This window comes from Nothobranchius furzeri, chromosome 13 (assembly GCF_043380555.1).
Source record: "Nothobranchius furzeri strain GRZ-AD chromosome 13, NfurGRZ-RIMD1, whole genome shotgun sequence".
Lineage (NCBI taxonomy): Eukaryota > Metazoa > Chordata > Actinopteri > Cyprinodontiformes > Nothobranchiidae > Nothobranchius > Nothobranchius furzeri.
This window is the reverse complement of record NC_091753.1, coordinates 36966158-36992182: the sequence shown is the minus strand read 5'-3', so window position 1 is coordinate 36992182 and position 26025 is coordinate 36966158. Positions and strand designations below refer to the sequence as shown.

At 42.1% G+C, this 26025-nt stretch overlaps 1 protein-coding gene across 1 annotated transcript; it reads right to left on the bottom strand.

Moving 5' to 3' along the window:
- Window positions 1–965: 965 nt before the first annotated feature.
- Window positions 966–2578, bottom strand: LOC129163826 (spectrin alpha chain, non-erythrocytic 1-like). The gene is made up of 6 exons (XM_054742726.2): window positions 2377–2578; window positions 1861–1953; window positions 1646–1750; window positions 1541–1573; window positions 1421–1456; window positions 966–1212 (listed from the first exon to the last, which is right to left on the bottom strand). Exons 2-6 carry the CDS (start codon window positions 1924–1926, stop codon window positions 1135–1137), a joined length of 318 nt encoding a protein of 105 aa, XP_054598701.1. The 5' UTR covers window positions 1927–1953; window positions 2377–2578; the 3' UTR covers window positions 966–1134.
- Between the last annotated feature and the right edge of the window lie 23447 nt (window positions 2579–26025).

The following is a 26025-nucleotide window of genomic DNA, read 5'->3' as shown; positions in this document are numbered from 1 at the left end:
TCTAACAGATGCTGGCGGTGTTTCATATATTTCCAAAACGTAATACTTGTTTGTATCTTGTACAGCCAACTAGTCTTTATTCTGGACTCAGTACAATTTACCAAAAGTAAAGAGACATTCTACAGATGAAGTAAGCACAAGATAACTTACTGGAAGACAGAGTTATCATCAGAACCAGAACAAGAGAGCCTGATAACAGTCATGTGAAAATAACAGTTAAAAAGTATGTATGTATAATAGAAATAAAAATATATTAGAATTAGTGTAACTCACTGTGATCCAAACAAATCAGCCATAGCTGATTAGTAAATATGACATGAGGTCTGGGAGTTTTTAAGTTTCATTCTTTTATTACATTTTTTTCTTAGATCTATTAAAAGGTCACCATGGCAGCCTGTGTGTCAACGTCAGCTACACAAAGCAGCAAGTGTAAGTACCAAGTACTTGTCTTGACCACTTCATGAATGGTTTTGTACTTTAAACAGCTAGGCCAAACCTGTTATTTTTTCCTCCATAGCCATTTGGATCATTGGAGACAGCTGAGTGAGGCGTGGTGCCCAGAGAGCTGCAGAGACAACCTTGGCCTCCCTGACGTCTGTGTCTCTTGGTTTGGTTGGGGCGGACCATCGACATACATACATGTGCCGACACTTTGCGCCCTGTTTTATAAACTGTAGTGTTAAAAATAAATGTTTTTGCTCAATTACTGGAATTTCTTTGGTTAAGACAAAAGTGAGGAATAATCATTTACAAGTTATTTGTACAACAGGCCCATTTTAAATCCCAACAGTTTCTTAGCAGACAATAGAAATGTGTTCTTTACTAACTTTACTTGGTTTGAAAATCTTACTAAAATAAACTTGAGTGCCGTATTGCAAAACCCAATCATACTTGTTATGTAAACATTAGCTTTGTAGATATTTTTTACAGATATATATTTGTGTGCAACAAAAACCAAACTTAAATAATTTGTCATTCTTTATTGAAAAACAAAAAAATACAGGTATACAGAAGTGTGGGAAAATGATAATGTGAAAGTATTGCACTATAAATGAAGTGAGATGAGATGAAGGTGAGATGAAGGTGGACGCCAGCGGGCTGGACGCCGGACGAAGAAACCTGGAGACGGATCGCTCAGACAGGAAGGGAAGAGCTTCCTCTTACCTTGATGGAATTAAAGTTAGCCGTCGTCTGAACGCCCAACCGTACGGTCTGAGGTCAAAGGTCACAGGAAACACACACCAGTCAGCAGTCATACAGATGCATAAAGATAACTGTAGCCATGGCAACCAGCTGACATGTCCCCACTTTCACCAGCACCTGGTGCCTGCCGGGTCACCTGAATTCCTGTGTGATGTCAGCACGGTCGGCCGTGACTGCTGCCATCAGAGGTGACCTCTGATCAGCTGAATGAACTCACCTTCCAGGGTGACGCCGTGTTAGAGTCGGCTTCATCCTGTAAACAAACAAACAAACAAACAAATGAGTGGTAACATAAACACCACGTCTGGTTCTGGTGGAGGCGGAGGACAACATGCACCTTTCCAGGAGCAGAACCCAGATGTTTTTGTTGCTACAAACAGAGACGAGCAGAGTTAAACCAGGAAGTGAGAGGGACCAGCTGCTGCAGACAGGTGACGCTCACCTGAGCCTGAACCATAGGAGCCTCCTCAGCCATCAGACCTTCTGACTCCAGTTCAGATGCCACCTTGTTGATGTCCCTCAGGCGGGACTCGTTGGCCTTCAGGTCCTGCAGGACAAAAGCACCTGCTGATTACCTTGTTGCGTTCGGGTTAACAGGTCTGGTGTTAGAACGTGGTGGATAAGAATGTTCTGACGGGCCGAGGGTTCTGAACTCACCCTGCAGGACTGGGCCTGCTCCTTCAGGGCCTGGATGCTGCTGCCGTAAGCCGACAGGTCCGACATCAGGGCCTCGTGCTTCTTCAGGAGAGCCTGTGCAGCAGAACTTCAGAACCTTCAGCTCGTCTGACACAAGTGGAGCTTTCTCGCAGCGATGGTCCAATCGGATCCGCCACCGTAAAACAAACCCTGCTCAGTTCACCGCAGACGCAGCTCTGCGGGTGTTTAGTGGAAAAGCGTGAGCCTTCTGCCGGCTGCCACGTGTCATGGCTGCTCTGCAGCGGGAACACACATCACAGCTTGTAAACCGTTTGAAATAAGAGCGACGGGAACACGTTTGTCATCACTTCCTGTGCGAGGCCAGCACTTCTACCCCTAACCCATGAGACGCTCAAACGAGCAACGACGTCTGGTTGACAACCGAAGGAAATGACAAATACAGAAACACTAATTATGAAGGACTGGAAAGAGAGCAAAGAAAAGCGATTGGAGTTTCTCAGGAAGGGACTTCCATACCTCGGCCAAGTCCTCGTCTTTCCGTTAGTCTGGACTTCCAACGATGGGCTCCTTCTCCCTCATCCAGGACTCGGCCTCATTAGCATCCGCAAAGTACTGCTGGGCCTGCAGAGAGTCCTCCAGGTCCTGCCTCCTCTGGGACGCCTTGGCCTTCAGCGTGTCCCAACGTCCATGAAGCTCCCACAGTTTAGTCTTCACTTCCTCACCAGCGAAGTGACCTGGACCCAAAAAAAGTGAGCCAGAACCTGCAGACACCTCAGAAACATGTCAGGACCAGACCTGCTCTACCTTCTTCCACCATGGTCTCTCCTTTCTGGGTGACAGCCTTGATGCGAGGTTCATGACCTGTGATCTCAGCCTGCAGAGCCTGGTGCTTCTTCAGCAGGTTCTGGACACCAATCAGGTCCTTCTCTGAGGACACATGTTAGAGTTCAGCATTATGCAGTAGACAGACCAGTTTAACCCAGGGGTTTCTTTCTTCTACAATCTGCTCTTTAACTGTATTCTTTCCTGCTATTTCAGCTGTTAACTTTATTTTTTCTCAAAGTGTTTTTCTCCCCAGAAGAAGCTACAACGACGTTCTGCTGAGCTGTGGTGGCCTCATGGAGGGGGCCATCGACTAGCACACTGCTGCTAACCACTTAAACATTCTCCCTCTCCTGATAGTAACATTTTACTTTCTTTGATGTTGGATGTGGTGCTACTAGTTTACCCGTTTAATTATAGATTCACTAGGATAAATACAATAAAGTTTATCTCTCGCCAAATAGAATATTTACTGTGGCGAGCCCGTGAAGAGGTGTAGGAGAATGCGACAAATTTGTCTGTTAAAAAGTCTGTTATGTACAAAAAACACAATATCATCACACTATTTTGGACCGATACATGACGGTCAGGTCCGGCTTGGGGAGAAAATATGACACGTCTTTCAGGATGGACTTCATCTTTGGTAGCTGGCAAAGCCGGGAAAAGCAGGATCTAACCACCTGGCTAATGTGGGAGTCCATCCGCATCTCTGGGTCCAAAACCACCCCCAGGTTAGTGATGGTTGGCTTCACTAAGCTGCAAAAACAGGGTTGCAGGACAGGGCTAACTGCAGTGGGAGAGGGAGGAACAAATATTCCAGTTATAAATATTAAATATTTGAACAAATAAATATTTGTTAAAAGGAAGAAACTGATGATGACTTTAAGATTAGAGGAATGTTCTAGAACGGGTCTGGAACCAACGATGGCCCTTTGGATCAAATTTGGATTAAAAAAATAGCTCATGATTTTATTTATGGATGGAATAAAAATACAGGTTGTAAGCATCTTCTCAGTATCTTCATGTTGCACGACTTTCCACAGCAGAAGGACACAAAAACTGCCAGAATTATGATAAGAAAGATTTACGTTTTAATCTCAGAATCCCAACTTTTCCCAGAATCTTCACATTATTCTATGAATTCAGAGAAAATTTACATTTTTCAGAGGTCTCGCTCCCCTGTTGTGGATATTTCTCAAAATTCAACCATTTTTTCTTTTCAAAAGCTTTAGTAAGAGTTTGGACTCTAAACAAGTTTTACTTTGTAGACTGCTTGTCTACACCTTCATCAGATCTGCTCATAGTAAAACATTTGGGTTATATTTAATGTCTAGAGAAGATGCTCTTCCTGGGCATTAAGTTATCAAAAACAGATAAAAGTATTTTTTACCATAATTTTAACTGCTATCAGCTGATAAAAATAATAAAAAACAGCCTGATCATTAAAGGGGTGTAAGTGAAACCGCGCGGATCACACAAACCATCATGCTGTCTATATGACTTTGAAAATATATAGTTTAATTACAGTTTGATTTATTTGACATCTGTATAATGTTTATTATTTTGTTTTTTCCCCCTAAATGCCTAACGTTTTAGTTTTACATGAATATTAGTCATTCATCACAATACATAAAGTTAAACATTTTAAATTTTAATAGGGGAAGACTGCAGGAGGGAGCGGTAAAATACAGAAATCCCCAGCAAAAACAAGAAACTTTACGAGTCTGATGAAACCCGCTGGAGTTCCTTCAGCAGGCCTGGTGGCAGCTACAACGACCCAGTGGCTGTGCTTGGTCAATGTTATCGAGCTCAGTCCGGCTCGGCCGTGAACGAGCCGAGGCGACATCCTGCTCTGCTTAAGAAGAAGTGTTATTTTCCGCTTCAGAAGAAGCGTCCGTGTTTTACGCTTTCTCAGAGACATGTCACGTTGCTAAGTTGTTAGCGCCACGCGCTAACACGTCAATAGTGCAGCATAGCCTGCTGGAGGTTTTAAGGGTTCAGATGAAAACACCCTACCAAACAGGCTGCTTACACATCGATATTAAGTTGTCGCTGTTGCGCTCACGCCGTAATACAGTATTAGATGCGGTTAAAGTCAGACATGAAAAACTCCACGAGCGGTCAGACCGCGCAGCAAGTAGGCGCCGGATCGGTAAGGATTCCCGGCCTGACCGCTGGGGATTACCGGATGGAAGATTGGACACAGAAGTCTCCCTCTTAGCGCTCCGTCATATTTCAACCCATTTTTATCTTAAATGCACTGGGTTTTACCCTATTACCCATCTAAATATGCCCTATTAATTATTTTACCGTATTTTACATTTAAATTTCATGGTTAAACAGTACATGCTACATGTTAAACTGATAGTTAGCTAGCTACTTCGGTAAACTCAGCTAGTTTAAAGGTGGCAGTGACATAAATACGACTATAGATTTTAACTTACCAAAAAAAATGAAGTGGAGACTCCTTGGACGCTCTATTAGTGCAATTAATACCACTGCAAGTCATTTTGTCCAACAATTGCACCAATAATATCCAAAGAAGAATACACAAACACAGAGACTCAAAATGCCGGAGCAGTTTCCAAGCCAGACCGAGGCTGTACTGAGGCCTTTCCACGGAGCTAGCTCTGTGGTCACGTGGGTCTGAGGCGGCGGTCACGTGTGTCGGATGCTCATTAATTATACAGAATTTTAGGCTTTCAATACACTTAAACAGAAGAGTGAGAAAAAAAATTCACCCCCCTCAGAGTTGTCATGAGTATAAACTAGATAATTTAGACAAAAAACATGTTTTGGTACCAGGCTGTAAACATGTTTATTTCTGCTGTGAAATCGGCATTTTTAACATGGGAGTCAATGAGGATTTGCTCGCTTCTGGCACCAGCCCCCAGCGGATGAGGGTGGAACTGCAATTTTTCTTACTTCCGGGATGGGACCATTAGTAAATAAGTGTAATCTTTTTTTTTATTACTGCAGAATGTAGATATAGATGGACAGCAGAACGTTATTCTTTTTCTGTGGGCGAGTTGCTGGTGGTGGTGTGGGCACAGTTTGGCTCCTCCCTCTGGATGGCGCCCTAGGTGGCTGCCTAGGCTTGGTGTGATTGCATATGTTTGTTAATGTTTTTAACCTGTTATGGAATCTGGGGTCATTTTGTAAAGCACTTTGAATAACACTTTGTTTGAAAAGCGCTTTAGAAATAAAATTTGATTGATTGATTGATTGATCATTTCCTGGATTACCAAGATTACCTTTACTTGTATAATACATCATACAAAAGTATGCGTCAACATGCCTGCAGTATAGAGGGATTTTCAGCCACTGGCCTTAGATAAAATGCAGGGGCAGCAGCCATACCCCTAATCCACACTGGAGGCATCAGCGGTGTGGAACAGCAGCAGAACATCTCTTTTTCAAATAAAATCTGGCCTGGAGTTGTGTTTGTCTGCGCATCCTACCTGTTCTCGGGGTGGTCGAGCCCGCTGGGTGATCCTGGCGCATCCTATCAGTTTCTGGGGTGGCCAAGGTCTTTTCTCCTCTCCTGCTGTTCTGCCCTGTCCTGTTTTTTACGGAAGCTGCCGTTTCCTGGAGTTCTCTGATGGAAGTAAAAACCCCTACGCACGCCATCATTCTCCGGGTGGTAGGGCTGGTCTTCCTTCTCCGTGGTCTGCTTCCCTTCACCCGAGCCTGCCTGTGGATCCTGTCATGTCACGGTGTGCACCTGCTCCGTACTGTGGTCGAGTACCTGCTACCGCTCCTGGTTCCCTCGCGTCGCTCCTGCTATTTCGTCCCACTTCCTGGTCCACGCCTGCAGGGTCTATACCTGCAGGTCCTTCACGCGGCAGTTCCTGATGGGTCCCATGCCTGCTGCTGCAGTTCCTGCTGGTTCCCACGCCTGCTGCTGCAGTTCCTGCTGGGTTCCATGCCTGCTGCTGCAGATACTACAGGGTCCCATCCCGGCTGCTGCGGTTTGTCTTCAGTGTTCCAGTCAAGTCAAGTGTTCCAGTCAAGTCAAGTGTTCAAGTTTCCCTGGTCCCAAGTCTTTGAGTCTCTGGTCCCAAGTCTTTGAGTCTCCTGGTCCCAAGTCTTCGAGTCTGAGTTTCCTGGTCCCAAGTCTTTGAGTCTGAGTTTCCTGGTCCCAAGTCTTCAAGTCTGAGTTTCCTGGTCCCAAGTCTTTGAGTCTGAGTTTCCTAGTCCGTCCCAAGCCAAGTCTTCGAGTCAGAGTTTCCTAGTCCGAGCTCAAGAGACCCTTTGTAAGTCGGAGTTGTGCCGCCTGATCCCAGAGGCCCCTGCTCTGCAGCCCCGGACTGAGTTCTTTGTTCCCTAGTCATGTCTTCTGTGTTCCCTAGTCACGTGTGCCCGAGTCTAGTCTTCGTTGTTCCTGAGTCCCCCTTGGGGGGGGGGGGGGGGGGGGGTACTGTCATGATCCGCCCCGGCCTCCCTGACTGTGTCTCTCCTGCCTTGATTAACCTTATTGTTCTCACCTGTCCCTCATTACTCTGCCCATGTGTTCCTGATTTCCCTGTGTATTTATATCTCCCTCCTTGTTGCTGTCTTCGTTGGATCATTGTTGTTTGTTCATGCGTGTTTTGTCCCGTCTCTCCCGTTCCACCATTAAACCATTTTTATTTTTTCATCCGTGCCTGCTTTCCTGCCTCCTGAACCCTCTACCACACTTGGTCCGCCATCTCCACCCTCACACCATGACAGATAGAAACGGGTTCTTTTTTTGCCGTGAGAAACTTTCGGGATGTGTCAATTTCCACAAGTCACAGGGCTAGACAGGAAATCACTCATTGTATCAATGTAAAATGTCCGGTAATTTTCAAAATAAAACAATATTGCAGAGATGCAATTTCTTATAAAAGTACAGCAATATATGTGACCTAATGGTTTATTTGCTCCCAGCACCTTTCAATGGAAGTGCAATGACAAGTGATAACAAATTAATTTCCCCACTGTGAGATCAATAAAGTTTATTCTATTCTATTCAATGGTGTGTTTTTTCATGTGTTTTAATCCTGGCAGTGGAGGGGCACAACATATATTACATCAAACAGCGATGCCAAATGTAATTTCCTTCTTCTTGAGGTGAAAACTGGATGTCAGCAAATTTTTTACACTTTAATTTTGACAAAACTGAGGTCATGCATTTTAGTCCCAGTGTGTCCAGTGGGCCGTGTTCAGCTGACCTTGGTCCACCAGCCCTATTTTTGAAACCTGCAGCGACCAATCTGGGAGTCTGGTTTGATGGTGATTTGCTTCTAGAAAAGCAAATCAGTGCCGTAACCAAAGCTAGTTTTTATCAGTTAAGGAGGATCGCCAAGGTTAAGCATCTGCTCTCAATCCATGACTTTGAGACAGTGATTCATGCAATCCTTACATCACGCCTTGACTATTGCAAATCACTGTACCTTGGTCTCCCTCAGTCTCACCTCTCCCGTCTTCAAATGGTGCAAAATGCAGCAGCACACCTATTGACAGGTTTGACAAAGAGGGATCACATCACCCCAGTTTTAGCTTCGCTGCACTGGCTACCTGTTGATTTTAGGGTCCGGTACAAGGTTCTTTTATTGGCTTTTAAAGCTGTGCATGGCCTTGCTCCACAGTATCTGTGTGAACTTTTAGTTGCTCTCTCCCCATCTCGGTCACTGAGGTCAGCTGACCAGATTCTCCTGGAGGTGCTGAGAATGAAGAGAAAGCTCAGGGGTGATAAGAGCTTTCTCAGTAGCAGCTCCAAGGTCGTGGAATGGACTGCCAATCCACATTAGGATGGTTTCCTCACTGTCTGGTTTTAAATCACTTTTAAAGACTCATCTGTTCTCAGTTGCTTTTAATTCAGTTTGAGAATGCATCTGTTTTAGTAGCTTTTATGTCAGTTAGATTTGATTGTTTTTTGTCATGTTTTTACTTTTTAATGAACTTTTATCTTATTTTTAGCATTATAAGAAACTTCTCCTTGTTTTGGCTTGTTAGCACTTTAGTCAGCCTTTATGCTGTTGTAAAGTGCTACATAAATAAAGTAGACTTAACTTAACTCCTTCTTGGTTTAATGCTGGATGGTATAAACATTGACTATTGAAGTCCAACGAGGAGGACAGCAGAGATGCCACGCTCCATCTGAGACGCTCCTCAATGTGGACTTATGTGCTGCAAAACACGCAAGTAAACCGTACTGCTGCCATTCCGTGCCACTGATGCCTCCAGTGTGGATTTGGGGTAAGCAGAAAGGCCCAGACTTCCCTCCAGCCACTTGAGCCAGACCCTCTGGGAGAATTGATGCAGAGGAGCAGTGGATCTATTCCAATCCAGTGGATCCTGGGAAATGCAGAATTGGTAGAAAGAGCTGAATGAGGAGAATGTAGTGATGAAGAATCAACTGAAGGTCATGCAAAGTTAGCCTGAACAAGTGAGCTTTCTGTTGCTTTTTAAAGGAGACCACTGAGTCCAATGGTTTCAGGCTCATTAAAGGGAGTGTTCCAGAGTCTCGGGGCCACAGCAGCAAATGATGTGTCACCTTTGAGAAGAGGACACATGGGTTCCCCTTCACATGAGCTCACAGGACAGGTCGTGACTGTTTGTACTAATGCGTCAAACTGCAGATCAGACTACCCACCCTTTTTGGAGTCCCTGAACGGGGTGCTGAAGAGCACCCCTGCCGGTGACTCCATCAGTCTCCTGGGGGACTTCAATGCTCTCATAGCAACGGCAGTGAAACCTGGAGAGGTGTGGTTTGGAGGAATGACCTCCCTGATCTAAATCTGAGCAGTGTTTAGAACATAATGAACACCATGTTCAAGCAGAAAGGTACATACAGCTGTTCTTGGCATCAGGATCCCTTAGGCTGCAGTTTGATTATCGACTTTGTTGTTGTCTCATCTGATCTGCGGTCGCATGTCTTCAACACTCGAGTGAATAGAGGGGCAGACCTGTCAACGAACCACTACCTGGTGGTGAGTCGACTTTTGAGATGAATAAAAAAAAACTGAACACAATTTTGTAATTAATGTAATGGAATTATACAAACTCATTGAATATTTTACTAAACTACTGTTATGTATCAATTTTACATCACCTGCATTGTAACATAATGGAAAAAAAACATTTTCTTTGGAAAAAGTTGATCCTGATCTTGTTTTGCATGATGTTACACCCATTACTGTTATCTCCGAGGTACAGAGGAGTAAAACATGAGAGTGGAGGTGAGAAATCAAGCGATGACAGGGAGCTGAGATTGACTGATAAAACAACCACGTTGGTGTTTTCAAGCAGGAAAAGTGAGTGAGAGAGCACAGTGACACGAGGAGGCAGAGGGTTGTTTGGGAGACATATGGGAGAGAGGGGACAGTTTGGGTGTGGGCTTTAATGATAGTTATTCACAAGATGTGGTGCTAGGAGAGAGGCAAGCTGTAGAATTATGTTTGACAACCACAGGTGCAGAATCCGAGCAAAGGAACTCTGACAGCAGGATGAAGAAATGAAGGAGCTGCAAAGGAGGCAGAAACGGTGAGAAATCAGAGCAAGCAGAGACTAAAAGTGAGCTGACATTTTGCTTCGTCTTTTACTTTGTTTAAACTGTCTTTCTGGTGCTTTTAGCTTTTTCCTCCCTTCAGTTCAACTTCACTGGACTCCCATGTGGTCTCCCATTACCTCCTCCTCCTTTGCTCCTTCGTCCCTCATCTGAGTCTTGCTCGGCCTTCCCAGCTCGTTTGTTTGACAGACGACGTAATTACCAGAAAGTACATGAGGATCCCACCTGGGCTGTATGTATGAGTGAATGATCCACTGTAATTATAAGGGATTAGGGTGTTTATTACACTGCTGTTGTAAATCTTACACACAACAGCCCATGGACACCACAGTTTCACACAGATTGTGATATCGGACTGATACTGAAATGCTCGAGCAGCTGCGATGATTCTCCGACAATGTGTGTTTGCCGACTGAGCCTCTGCTTTTGTTTTAATTATGCCAGTATGCACTTATTAACACAACCATTTTCCAAAGATCTAAATTGTAATGAATTCCAAGCTGTGTTAGTAAAATTTTAATGTTGACCTTTGAAAGCCAGCTTTGCTATTTATAGCGTGAAATGGTCACCCAGGTTTTCATATTTGGTTTGGTCTCTCACCTCGATAGACAAGGCATACACTCACCTAACTCTTTCACTGCCATTGACAAATTAAATCATCTATAACATTTTTTAATGCGGCGGGCCTGGGAACGAGATTGCACACCTTGAGAGTAAACGTCACGGCTCTAAAGTTCATTTTCATCTGTGTGTGTCACGTCACATGAACAGTCCATGAATTAGGAGACAGTTTGGGGACGCCGCTATGCCCAAGGCAGTGTTTCCCAACCCTGGTCCTCAAGGCACACTGTACTGACGGATCATTTGCTGCTGTGGCCCCCAGACTCTGGAACTCTCTCCCCCTGAGCCTGAGATCAGTGGACTCAGTGGTCTCCTTTAAAAAGCAGCTGAAAACTCACTTGTTCAGGCTGGCTTTTGTGTGACCTTCATCACCCTCCCCTTGTTCTGCTCTCCCTACCTATTCCTCCTTTGTCAGGATCCACTAATTTCCCTCTTTCCTATTCACGCTCTCTCATTCTTTGCATTTTTAATCACAATTGTCTATTTTTTGCTCATTTTAGATGTATTTTTAATCATTTTCTAAATTACTTTTATATTTTTAGAGTTTTTTGTTTTTGTGAAGCGCCTCGTGATTTTTATCTTTAGAGGCACTATAGAAAAGATATTTTCTTCTTCTTCTACTGTGTGCTTTCCATGTTGCTCTTTTAAACACCAGAGTTTCCCTGCTGCCAAACACCTGACTTAAATGAATGAGTGATTAACAGGCATCTGCAGCAGTTGATGTCCTCCTGAGAAGGCAATGTGCTGAGGCAGAGACATGGAAAGCATGCAGGTCAGTGTGCCCTGAGGACCGGGGTTGGGAAACCCTGGCCCTAAGACGAGACGCAAAGTGGAAAAGGTTCTGCAGCTCACACGTCGACAATAGATAGTGAAAGCATGGAATCAGCAAGAAACACTTAGATTTTTCCTGATGTAATAAATGAGTCTACTCTTTCTTTTGGTAGTCTTAGTGTTTACATGCATGGATGTAATTTTCACTTTAGAAGTTGGGGGGGGGGGGGGGGATCTTTACAGTATGCTCTAATTGGAAACAGGCTTCAACACAAACGGTTGTTTTCCACTTGGTCCTAGAGCTCAACCAGTGTTAATTTAATATAGCGTAATATTGTTTTTGGATTGTAAAAAGTGCAGGGGTCAAAACTTGACTTTGGAAAAAGTGTGTGTGTGTGTGTGTGGGGGGGGGGACATGTCCCCCCGTCCCCCCACCCCAAAATGACGTCCATGTTTACATGGTCATAGAGCAAAATATTCTGTGACTCTTCCAAAAACAGTAAAAATGCTCAAAAACGCTGACAGTCAGGGGCTTTGAGATTAGATTACGGCTGGCAGTGAATGAGTTAATATTCATAATTAAAAAACCTTTAGAGCCATTTTTAATTCAAAATGATTTCCTGTAATAATCATTTAATGACTTGTGCACCATTTTTAAAAATACATCTTTCCATCAGGCGGTGGTGACAGTTATGCTACAAGGCAACTGACATCATCCACGATCCACAAGATCACACAAACGAGGAAATTCCTTTTGTAGCCGAAACACAAATTTGGATCAGTCCTATGATGGATGCAAGTCTTAAATGATTTATTGGAACAATGGGGGCTCTCAGTCACAGACTGGCTTCAGTTTTCTCTCTTCATATTTTTGATCGACAGATGCTTAATCCGAGAGTCAGTTTCAAAATCCTACCTTTTGAGATGCCTCAGCGTGAAAAGTACAGATATAATGAATGCCATTAATTTTCTTCCAGCTAATTGCTTCTTCTCTGCAGGTGAGGTGTTTAAAAACATTTTCATCACTGCAGCTAAGAATTCTGAGTGTGGTTATGCTGAACCACAATATCCCATAAATATGTCCGAAAGTAAAGCTGTAGAGTAAGATGATGTGTCTCTCTGGGGTTTGTCTCAGTGGGAAAAAAATTTTGTTTAATGTCTCTCAGGTTGGATGGTTTTAATCCTCAATGATGCAGACTTATGTATCACAAGAAAAACACCTAGAAAAACACCTAAAGTGCTGTTATTGTATAGAAAAATAACGTGTGAACAGAAAAGGCTTGTTTAAAAAACGTGATTGTTAAAATGTGTGTCAAAATCTACATTTTCAACCGTCGCTCAGACTGATGTACAAAAGAGGCTCAGCAGGAGGCTGGAAGTTGTCTTCATGTTGGTGACATAAACATACAAAACTATAAAATGTACATTGTGAGCTGACCTTCAAATGAGTTTCATAAAAAAATAAAATGTTCATCTGACTGCAAGAACATTATCAAGCATGTTATTCCATCACTCTGGCCTTCTTACTAAAACTGGTACCATTGTTGGCCTTCTCTGATCTAACTCACGATGATGTGGAAAAGCACAATGGAAGATAAATGAATAATAGCTCTCTTGATTTTGTCATTCAAGGATATCATATTTAATTTAGCTGATTTAATATACTTTACATAAATTGGCAGGTGAGAAAAAGCCTTTTCAATTTTGAATATCATAAAGTCCTTGTGGTGTGAAAAAGGTATTTTTATACTTGTGCTATTTACTGTAAACCACACATTTTATCAGCCATACCACACTTTCACAAAGGTGCTAAAAAAATGAGAGATGACACGACAACACATACAGACACATACACAAAAGAAGACGGACAAGGAAATGAATAAATGATAAAGGGGTAAAATAATTTAATCTACCTATCAGTCTTTTGCTGCTTACCCTAAACAAGGTTTTAATTCAGCAAAAGCAGCAGATGTTTATCTCCCGAGCTACCACCTCCTGTTCATCCACGGGGAGGGACTGGCATTACCAAGCAAGCTGACCTGTCCTTCCGGTAGGACATGCCTGAAACCTTTCTAATAGAAAACATCCGGAGCATCCTCAACCTTTTTCATTTTACAGCAAAGCTTCCAACCCCGAGGATGAGGCAAGCCACCCTGCAGAGGATCCTCACTTCAGCTACTTGTATTTGCAATCTTATCGTTTTAGGCATTACCAATTATCACAGGGGAGATGTGGAACATTGGCTGGTAAATTGAGAGTAAATCTTTTAACTCTGTTCTCTTTTCGCTGCAACAGATGGATACACCCTCAGCGTCACTGCAGGCGTTTCCCCAATCTGCCGATCAATCTCCTGTTCCATTCTATCTTCACTCATGCACAATATCCCATTTCACACAAACTCTTCTACCCAGTGCAGTGTCTCGTTCCCAACACAGAGTTGGTATTCAAACCATTTCAATTAAAATCTAGAAAAATAAATGTAACGGAGAGGTTTAAACCAATGTATTGTGCAGACAAGATGCGGCAGCAGGGAGCAGGCAGGTCAACTCTGACATTGTTTTATTGGAACAAAGAACCAAATCAAAAGAACTGGAAATCAAACAGAATTTTTGACAATATTAACAATTCAAAATTCAAACAAAATAGGTCAGAGAAGGGAAAAAGGAAACAACTTTAAACAACTTTATAAAACTTACAAGCTGTAGAAAACAAAACCAACCAACATTTTTTTTTTAAATTATGATTCTTAATTTCATGGGGACAAATAAACAGATGGTCAGATTATTTTTATAAAAAAAATCTGTTTTAGAAACTTTGATTTCTGATGAAAAAATATATTTTTAAAGAAGTGATTTCACAGGTGCAACCATTGAGCTGTTTACATACGTCTTTCACTGTCCTCTAGTTGTATTCTCCATATAGCCGTTTGGCTAAATGTTGTCAGGTCTGACTGTGATGGATGAAATGCAAAAACGCATCAATGCTGTAATCACATCTATAAATACAAGTGAAAATCCATAATATTTTAGTTCCACCACAAGAACAATCAATGTGACGCTCATCTCGAAACAAGACAACAGCTTTGGGTCAATTTACTGAGAAAATAAATGTGAAGAACACTGAATAATGGATGAATAAAGAATAAAACACACACCGTGAAGGCATCACTCAGGATATCACTTTGACATTATGAAATTCTGAAAGAGAAAGTCAGCAGAAAAAGCAAATCAGACGATGATTCAATATCCTGACAAAAGCAAAAATGACTCAAAAAAGGTGAAGCATAAAAAAGATCAGCCGAGCCTTGCTCTAAGAGGATGGCATGAAGATGAAAGACAGAAGGATCTTGCTTTAATGTATTTGATTTTTTTTACATTTTTTATATTACACACTTAAATACATGAAACCATCAGAAAATCACCATAAAATTCAGTTAAACCATTGTCCCTGTTTTGAAATAACAAGAGAAAACAGCTTTGTATACATTCAATCACATCATGGTGGCCTTATTCAATTAATTCAAAAATACTTTATTAATCCCAGAGGGAAATAGATTAAGTGTGCTAAGTAGTTTAATCTGACAAGCAACTCCCTGTGTGGTGTTTCATTTATTTTCAGAGGAAACAAATGCTCGAAATTCAAATCCCATTTTCTTTGCTCTAGTCCGACATGCTTTTAGCAGAAAGATCCTTCAAATGGGCTTCATGAAGGTGCGTTGGTCGGTAGTGCAACGCCACAGGAAATAGGTCACTGGTTTAAATTTCCCTTGGGGCATTTCCTTTTTGAAGTTTGCATGTTCTGTCAGTGCATGTGTGACATTTCTAGGCACTTCCTCCCACAAAACCATTGTTAGGTTAAAGGTTGGGTTCTAAACTGACCTTAGGTGTGTGTGCCTGTGTCGGTCCCATGATGCAATCAATCTCTTACTAAAGTAACTACGACAGTGGTGCTTTAAAAATAAATGTTAATTATTGGTGTTCTGCTGGAGATATCCAAGTCATACCTGGCCAAGTGGGAAACATAATTTATCAGGTGAGAACTGGGATGCATCAATGACCTCTGACCAGCTGGCCAAGCCTGATAGAACTCTAAAAAGAGACAACCTTGAATCCCCTCGCTGGGCCTGTTTATTGTGAGAGAGCAGGGGTCTGCTGTGAGAGACCGAAATCCACCTACTTCTTCTCAGCCTTTGGTACTTTTGACCTGTTTCTATTGGTCATTAGTCAAGGTTCTTGGCCATACATAAGCATTGAGATTGATCAATGCATCTCTTTGCTGTACGGTGCCTTCAGCACTTTCTGTGAAGGAGCAAAGGGCACCACCCTATTTATTTATAGACCTAAACGTTGGAACCTTTTTGAGGACATCTTTTGGCTGAATACCCTTTCATTTCTTCTCTTCTTTAGCCTAGTTCCTAATTTTTGTGCATTCATCCCAGGTTAAAAGAGGGTGTTCCAAATGTATTTGTAATCGCAAATAAGATTGAAAGGTTAGAATTATCTGGCCATTCAAACATTCAAAAGCACAGACATGAAATTAAGCGATATGAGCTGCACGCACGAAGAAACTCGTAAATGTCGTGAGATTCTCTAATAAAAAAAACTGAGAACATCCATCCATCCATCTTCTGAACCCGCTTAGTCCATGTAGGGCCGTGGGGGGGGCTGGTGCCTATCTCCAGCAGTCAACGGGCAAGTAGGCGGGGTTTACCCTGGACAGAGAGCCAGTCCATCACAGGGCAACACAGAGACACACAGGACAAACAACCATGCACACACACACTCACACACACCTAAGGACAATTTAGACAGACCAATCAACCTCAATCATGTTTTTGGACTGTGGGAGGAAGCCGGAGTACCCGGAGAGAACCCACGCATGCACAGGGAGAACATGCAAACTCCATGCAGAAAGATCCCAGGCCGGGAAGCGAACCCAGGGCATAATGCTGCAAGGCAACAGCGCTAACCACTGCACCACTGCGCAGCCCAACTGAGAACATAAATAGAGTATTTTTGTACTTAAAATAATCGGTGAAAACTGATGGTGTATCAGCATTGCGACAGGATGTCCCATTGCAAAGTGCAATGTTTTAACCCCTGTCCCATGTGTCTTTTACTTTAGGGTCAAAGGTCAGAGTTGTGATCAGATTAGAAAATGGGATTCAGCCTATATATGCTTTCATTTTACCTTTCAATTGATATCTTCTGGGGTAATGGGTCATTAGAAATGTTTTGGAACCAAAGACCAAATTTCAGTGAAAGGCTACAGTGATATAGTGTACACATTTCTTAAACCAATGATGGTTTAGATACATGTAGTGCACTTTGATTGGTGATATTGACACACTTATCCACAAAAAGGTCTCAATACAGATTCCTTAAATTGTGCTTCACTGCTTCTTGAACAAGATATAAATTGCTTTCAGTAAGATTGTCTCTCTTTTGAAAACTCCTCACAGAACTCTCCTCTAACACTTCTAACACCCTGACATGCCAAACCTGCTTTTACTTTAATCTAAATACATTCAGTATTTACTGTTTTGTCAGGTTTTCCAACTATACTGCAGCATAAATCTTGTACCTCACTTGTAAGTTCCTTTGGATGAAAGCAAGTGCTGAGTAAATGCTAATGAAATGTAAATGCTTCACAGACCTGCTTAAATAAATTGACTGCAATATAGACTCATTTATAGTTTGAAATGCTGCTTTCCCCCCCCCCCCCATATAAATCCAAATAGTTGTGCTCAGGACGTGCCCAAGCTGAGAAATAAAGTGAGTTTAAGAGTTGTTGTTTAATTCCATTTCTTAATGTTACCTCTGCATGTCAACTCAGAAGATAGCTGCTGAAAAAGTCCAGTAAAAATAGCCAGAATGCCATCCACTGCATCAGAATTATAGCATGTAAACAAGCACAGCCTCTGGTAATTTAGGGAGTGTCTTATCCAAGCATATTCATAGAAAGTTAAGTTGACCTTAGACTGCTGGAGGACATACTGAACACTTTTCCACACTCTATTACATTCTTCTACCATTACTCTCCATGGCACCATTTCAACTGTTTAACATTTTTTTCTCTAAGTGTTTTTCTCTCCAGAGAAGCTATACCAGGTCTGGCATTCTGCTGGTGCTGTGATACCTCCCTGAAGGGGGCCCTCGGCAGTCACACTACATCCAACCCCTGAACATTCCCCCTTTCCTGATATAAACTTTTTACTTTCTTTAACATAGAAAGTGCTACTACTAGATCAAAGTTTTTTTCCTTGTTAAAGTGCAGTTTTTTCTCTCCACTGTCACTACATGCTTGTTTAGTGTGAGGATTGCTGTAAAGACCCTGACAAAACAGGTCAGTGATTCAATGCAATCTGATGGATTTCCTTACAAAAAGGAAATGTTTAACAAATTGGACTAATGAACAGAACTCATTGCATGGATAAACATGTTCATTTGGAGCGTTTGCTTTGTTAAGTGCCTTGAGATGACTGATTTTGTGAATTTGCACTATATAAATAAACTGAATTGAAGTGGGATAGGAAAAGGTGCACCAGCAACGTGGAGAACTGGTGTTGACAAATAATTACCAAGCAAAATTCATTCAAACATATAAGGGAGTGGATTGGCTCCTAATCCACTTTGCTTGAAGTCCAGGGTGAAGTTTCTACAGTCAGTGATGATTTGGGGCATCATTTCATCTGCTGGTGTCGGTCCACTGGGTTCTGGGAATTCCACACCAGGACTTGGAACCTGCCCACACTGCCAAAGGTAGCAAAAGCTAGTTCAATGACCACGGTGTGCTTTGTTTATTCAGAAATGAGTCAACTTTTTCCCAAAATTTTGAATTGTACCTTCATGTCTACTTGTGATATTCTTTGCTTGAGCAGCTTATACCCCCTCCCCTTCTCCACATCTTATAAACAGCCAATATCCCACAAGATTTGGTTAGAAATGTTGGTTAGAGGGATGGGCTGAATAGGATATTATGTTATATAACACTCACAGACCTTCAAATCTCTACTGGCTTGCTAATTTGTAAAGGCACATCAAAGTGTTGGCAGAAAAATGATAACATTTACTTTTGCAAGTTTTAAAAACGTAAATGATCTGATACTGTATGCTGAATGGCTGCAAATGATCTGGGACATGTTGAATCTAAAATGTGACAAATGATGTGTTTGTCTTATCCAAAACATAAAGATATCTTGTGTTACTTGTGAAAACACAGAAGTGTGTGTATTTTCTCACCACTACCTATTGCAACTACAAGCACAAACTGGTAACATTGTAAGATGGACTGATTTTGCACTTGGGCCAAAGGGGATGAAGGAAGAACCCAGCTCACCGTGCTCGCTGTGGGACATTCTGCTTCACTGCTGGTGTCACAGTATGGAGCCACATCAGGTTTCTCCCTTTGGCAGGTTGGGATGCAAGACATGCATTTTTAGTATTTAAAGTGCTAGCAGAGTCCCAATGCATCACAGTCTTATTCAGTCAAGTCCTCGCATAGAGACAAAGAGGCCTGCATCAACCAGATGTTTTATTTTTGCTAATGGAGCCTGAGGAAATGTATTCCCGCAGCATCCTGCTTCAGTCATCACCCCTCTGTCAGCCTGTCGGAGGTAAGAACGCTCTCTGTCAAAACACACACAAATACATCCCCTCAGGAAACACAATCAATTGTCACTTTTAAAAGAGAAATTAAATGATTTACTTTCTTTTTGCCAAGCATAGCCAAACTGTGCAACAAAATGATGAGCACCTATAAATGTATACCTTATTGAGGGTTTTTAGAGGATACACACAGACTTTTTTTTTGCCAAGGTGATAGGGGGTGTGGTGCTATAGGGCACCAGAGAAGAGAGTATTAGTAAATGGGGAGGAGGAAAAGTGAAGTTCATGCCAAGATGCCAGACAAGACAGTTTGGATGATGAGGAGGAAATGCGTTATGAGCAACAGCACAAAAGCTTATGTGTGATGTCTGGCAGCACATGAGTGAGTGTGACTGCATCCTAAAGGAAGACTTACACAGATATGTCTCATTACTTTTCCTTCATTCAGTGAAGTGTTTTGGCTATGCTACGTATAATGCTGTAAATGTGTAAGACTGACAATGTTGAATTATAATAATCAACTGAACAAAATCAGCATGTTATTGTTAACTATTGTAAATAGCATTGAAGGTGTGTTTGCAAATGTCTCCAAATTGATCTTGTCATGACATTTTAAACACATTTTAAATTTGTGGGTAACACTTTACAATCGAGGTCCCTTTACTGATGCTACTTAGTGCATTATTAAGCATTATTTAAGAGTTAAATGAAACTGAGCAACTGCTTAAATTTGTGCTTAACATTATGTAATGCATAACTAAGCAGACACCCCTGGCCCTTTTTCCTAACAGTATAAGGACACTTCATAGTTAAAGAGTCAATCCATAGTTTTTATCTTCATTCTCCTAACGTTGTTGAAAATTAATTAAACAATGTCCAGTTCTTAAAAAAATATTGGCGGCTTTGTACCATACAACCATAAAAATCAGGTTGAAAGTACATAGGACGTGGGTCTAGCATCTTTGGGGGACCCCGTGTTTCCTTCTGGCCAATTTGGGGTCCTATGCCTGCTGATGATGTCACATTAGAGGATTGGCTGGTCGTACAAATCACAGACCTCACATTACAACGCTCAAAATCATTTTGGCAGTAAGAAACACAAATTCAATAACAAAACCTCTAAACTCTTTCCCAAACATATGTGAAAGAGCAGAACTGACAAAAAAAAACACAATGATGACATCACTGGCAGGTGCAGCCCCCCCGAGTACTTCCAGAAAGTGAGCTGCTAGAAAACTACAATCGACATTGCATTCCCTTATAGCATTAACTTAAGGACCATCAAAGTCTGAGGAGTTACGCTGAGGCTGCATGCTTTCTGCTCCACAGGCAACAACATTTACTGTGATGTTTTTTAAACTAGCAACAGTCAGGAAGGTATAGTGTAAAACTATCCAGAAATGTATGTATGTACTGCCTCCTAGCGGAAGGAAACTATGCACTGCCACTTTAAAAATAATGGTAACATTAATAAAGAGAGTCTTTGTTTTTTTAAGGGAGACTTAGCAGTTCTGGCTTGCTTTTAGCACCCTCTAGTGTTCGTTATTAATTCACTGTGGTAAAACCAAAAGTGAAATTCTTCTCATTGCTGTGTGTTCATCTTTTAACACCTTAAACTAATTGCTGGAATGTCTCCTCAGCCTTTGTCAGTTTCTACAGGAGCAATTACTAAATAAAACAAATCCGCTGTGTTCATGATCTAAACATGCAGGAAACATACTGGAAGCAGACATCATTGCTGGCATGTCAGCTCCACTTTAGCGGCCCACCACTTTAAAGTTGCAAGTGCAATATTCTGGCCACAGAGGGTGGTGGGGTCTGAGTGACAGTTCACTGACCGTGTAAAGGGTCATTTTAGCACATACTGGCTCAAGAAAAGAATTTAAAAATGTAAAAAAGTTATATAAAATGTCGTTAATGCTAAATAATGCACTGAGGACTAGACCCTTATTTTTGCAAGAATTTAGTTTGCAGAAATCAAACTGTAAAATTAATGCATAGCTTGGGAAGATGTAGTGACCAGTGACATACAGTAAAGCCAATTAATTATTAATTACAACTGGAAGTAAAAAAAAGAAACATGTTGTTCCTGTCCAGCTTTATTCATACTTGGATTGCCTCATCTGTGCAGTAGAAACACCAATGTCCCATGAAGAAGAAAAGCCGTCACTTCTTTGAAGAGGTAATGGAGGAGATCAGCTTTATGCTGTGCACTCCCGAGCATCCCATTAAAATTTAACAATGTTTTCCTGGGATGGTTTGACAGGTCAGGAAAACGTTTCATAAATAAAAATGACCCATTTCAGCCAGTTCAGTCACACAATTTGATTTGTTTGTCAAATATATTTCCTCTTCTTTTCTTTGGTTTAATTTTTTAAGGTTAATTAAACCAGATAGATTAGATTAGAACAAGTTTACTAGAAACCATTTTTTACTTATTACTTATCACTCCGAGTTTCACATGCAGCCTGAGTGTAAAAATAGTCTTCTGCCCATATTTACTGCATTAGCTATTGATAGAAAATAGATGGAAAAACAGATCTACATCACACTGTCATATAACATTCATGGACTCACCCATATTGACTCATGATGGGGATGCTGTTGTTGGTTTTAGCATTGGCTAGTAGATGCCAACTGTTAGCAACTCTGCCATACAGCAGAACTCCTTCTGGCTTGTGTTTGTAGAGATCTGTAAATGTACTGAAAAAACAAGTGAACTTGATCTTTAATTGTGAAAAGCAGCTTAAAGGTGTGTCTTTTATTTGTTTCAGAGAGAGGACACACATTTTTGTCATCCTCCTTTTTGCCTGGGACCAGATCTTCAATTCCGTCTGTTCCAACAAGCGGACTGATTCATCTGACATTCAAACACAAAACAGCTGAAGACAAACGATTAGCTAAATAGAGCCATTAGGAGAAACAATGCTGTTGTCGTGCTGCTCTCTGGTTTTGTCAAGCAGTGTGCCAATCTCAATTTACGCATTAAAACAAAATCAGATCCCCTCTGCTCGTAGACATGGGAAAAGCCAGAGGCTTTGGCTGTACAAACTTGACAACTATTGTATAAAGGCCAGTTTACTTTTAAATTTTGAAGACAAAATATTTTTGTCAGCATTTTGACAGATTAAAAAATAAAATTTAAACAATGTTCCCAGTTGAATTTAAAAGGTGATCGACCAAAAACTATTGATCCAAAAACCTGTTAAAACTTTCATTACATTCACCTGTATCAAAAGTACATTAAAGTTTATAAATGTGTCAGAACAAGTGCATTTTAGCATGTCCTCAGTGTCACAGCGTGTGGGCGAGGTGTGCAGAGGTGAGGCGAGGATCCAAACGCGGGGAGGAAGACAGGCAGACAGGTAGGACGTTTATCATAAACTTTAATACGAAACACGCAGGACACTGAAACAATGAACCGACACAAGACACAAAACAGAAGGGGCTTAAATACAAGAGGGAGCTAGAGTGATTGGGAAAACGAGAGGCAGGTGGGAGCAATTAACGAGACACAAGGCTGAACCAAATGGGGAGACAGGACAGGGTGTGACACTCAGTAGCAAAATCACCTAGAGGAGTGTTTAGCTGGTTTGCAAAAGCAAAACACTTTGGCTGAAGAATAGAGGACTTGTCCTCCACCTATGAGTCTGTCTCATTTTGGTAACCTGTCTTCTCTTTCATCCTGTTTGACTAATCTCATCTGCTTAGTACCATCTGTTTTCTCTCAAGTATATAATTCTACACTTTCTCTATTGGTAATTAAACTTTGTGAATTTATTGCATGTAAACCATCTATTTTTGCATACCTGGAATGATGCAGGTATAGACTCATTTTTACACCTGCAGGCACCTTGCTCCTGCAGCGAGCATGTGTGTCAATGTGAGCCTGTATGTTCAAACGCATTCATGTGTGTAATTAGCGAGGCGGCTTCATTAGACAGTCACTGCACTGAGACACCTCCGGTCTCTATCACGTTTAGTATCATGTTTTTTTTCTTCTCCATTATCTCTCTTCCTTTCTTCCACTCGCTTGCTTCCTCCTGTCAATGTCAGTCAACATCCTTTTATCCCATTGTGCAAGGCTGAGTTTGTGCTCCAAAGACAGTGAAAGAAAAATCTAATGTTTATAACTGGTCTTTCCTCAATTTCTGATCTGTCTTTTAGCATTACAAATTCTATATTGAGCCCTCTGTGGGATTCATTTCTTACCCGAATTCCTTGATCTCATGCAGGGTTACTGAGAATTACAGCCAAACCCTGCTTATTTGACACAGTTATCCCATAGATTTTGTGCACCGCAGGTCTCAAGTTTCAGAGTATTTATTTAATGGGGTTGTGTAAATGACATTTGCATATGAAGAAAGTGTCTTCTTGAAGTATGGTGGGGAAACAATGGGCGAGCAAAGGTAGCAGTGTTCCAAACAAAATCAGGAGAAAGGCAAATTTTTTATCTTCTAAGTAACACAAACCCAATAAATCTGTAGCTTGAATGAGCTCTGCATTGTGTGTTTACTGAGGCGACAGATGGTTGTTTTTTTTTGGCTCTACATTTTCTTTTGTTGCACAGGTAGCACACATCCATCAGTCAGTGAACATTAAATGGGCATTACCGATGCAGCGCAGACATTTTTCATTTGGGAAACACAGCACCAAATAAGAAATATCTGCCTTATGCCAGAGTGAAGTGATGTAGATATGCAGAATATAGCGCTCAGTCAAATCTCTGTACATTTTGATTGTGGATGGAAAGATTTTTCACTTCTGTCTTTGCTCTCATCAGTCACCCTCTTCACTTTCTTTGTTTTGGTAGAAGTTTGATACTTGGCCATGAATAAATCCTAGTAGACACAGAGCAGATGAGAGAGCAGAGGCTGTGTGGACCAGAATGAGTTTCAATCTGTTCATCGTCCAACCGATGAAACAATCCATCCAGAGAAGAATCCTCAGTAGGAATTGTAATGAAACAATCAGGAACTCGTTTTAACAGAGTACTGTTTTTTATAGCCCTTCTTCATGCACACCTAAGTCTTTGTCACTTTTTCACTAATTCTAGATGTGCAGTTCATAGTGATCCACTTTGGGAACCACTGTTCTAAATAGAATTACTACATCTAGTCATTTGCTGTGTTTCCATGACCGGAACTTCGGGGTAAATTTACAAGACCCTCCCGACATGCGAGTCTCTCCACTTGACCAGGCCAGATGAACGTTTGTTTTCAGGAACTTTATGAGTTCCTGCTTACTAGGAGGTAAGGTACTAGGGGTGGGATTTGGTACGTTTTTTTAATCAATATCAATGGCATTGTCGATTCTGTCTACCGATCCAATTCCTTATCAATTCCAGAGTAGTTAAACAGGTGGCAAAACACTAACTGAGCACGGTTCCTGCAATATGACTGTCAGTTTCTCTATGATAAATAAGGTTGTACCTGTATCGGTTTGAAATATCTTTCCAAATGTTCTCCTTTATGCTCCCTGTGAAGACTTATCGTCTTGTTTGGTGCAGTGTTGCTGCAGCTTTTGCAAACCACTGCTTATTAACCCTATTTTGTCAAAAATCAGTCGCCAGTAATCTTTGAGCCACTGTCATCTCTACTTTGTTAAAGTTAAAGTCAAAGTTAAAGTCCCATTATCAGACACTGGTAAAACTCATCTCTGTATTTGACCCACCCACATGGGGAGAGGTGAGCTGCAGCTTTGGTCATGCTCTGGAACTATTTGGTGGTTTAACCCTCCAATCCAGCCTCTCAAAACTGAGTGTCAAGCAGGGAGGCATTGGGCCTCATTTTTAAAGTCTTTGGTATGAGCTGACCGGGATTTGAAACTCGGTCTCCCAGTCCCAGGGTGGACACTTTACCACTAGGCTATTGAGAAGGTAAGAAGGTTGTTGATCCTCTGGTAATTTTTTTCCTATCACTAGCAGAAACTCAGGAACTTCAAAATCTGTATAAAATTAGGGGACTCTACTATGTCCGACACATGATAATAGTTCTAGCGATGACCTTAAAGCGACTCTAGTCTATAAAAACCCACTGATGACGGCTGATTCTAAATAGTTTACCATAGTCATTCCTTCCTAACTGTCGTTGTCGTTTTCCTCCGCTTATCCGGGCCCGGGTCGTGGGGGCAGCATCCCAACTAGGGAGCTCCAGACCGTCCTCTCCCCGGCCACCTCCACCAGCTCCTCCGGCAGGACCCCAAGGCGTTCCCGGACCAGACTGGAGATGTAACCTCTCCAACGTGTCCTGGGTCGACCCGGGGACCTCCAGCCGGCAGGACATGCCCAAAACACCTCCCCAGGTTGGCGTCCAGGAGGCATGCTGACCAGATGCCCAAACCACCTCAACTGACTCCTTTTGATCCGGAGGAGCAGCGGTTCTACTCCGAGTCCCTCCCGAATGTCCGAGCTCCTCACCCAATCTCTAAGGCTGAGCCCGGCCACCCTACGGAGGAAACTCATTTCGGCCGCTTGTATCCGCGATCTCGTTCTTTCGGTCATTACCCAAAGCTCATGACCATAGGTGATGATTGGGACGTAGATCGACCGGTAAATCGAGAGCCTGGCTTTCTGGCTCAGCTCCCTCTTCACCACGACAGATCGGCTCAGCGTCCGCATCACTGCAGACGCCGAACCAATCCGCCTGTCGATCTCCCGATCCCTCCTGCCCTCGCTCGTGAACAAGACCCTGATATACTTAAACTCCTCCACTTGAGGTAGGACCTCTCCCCCGACCCGGAATTGGCAAGCCACCCTTTTCCGGTCAAGAACCATGGTCTCAGATTCGGAGGTGCTGATCCTCATCCCAG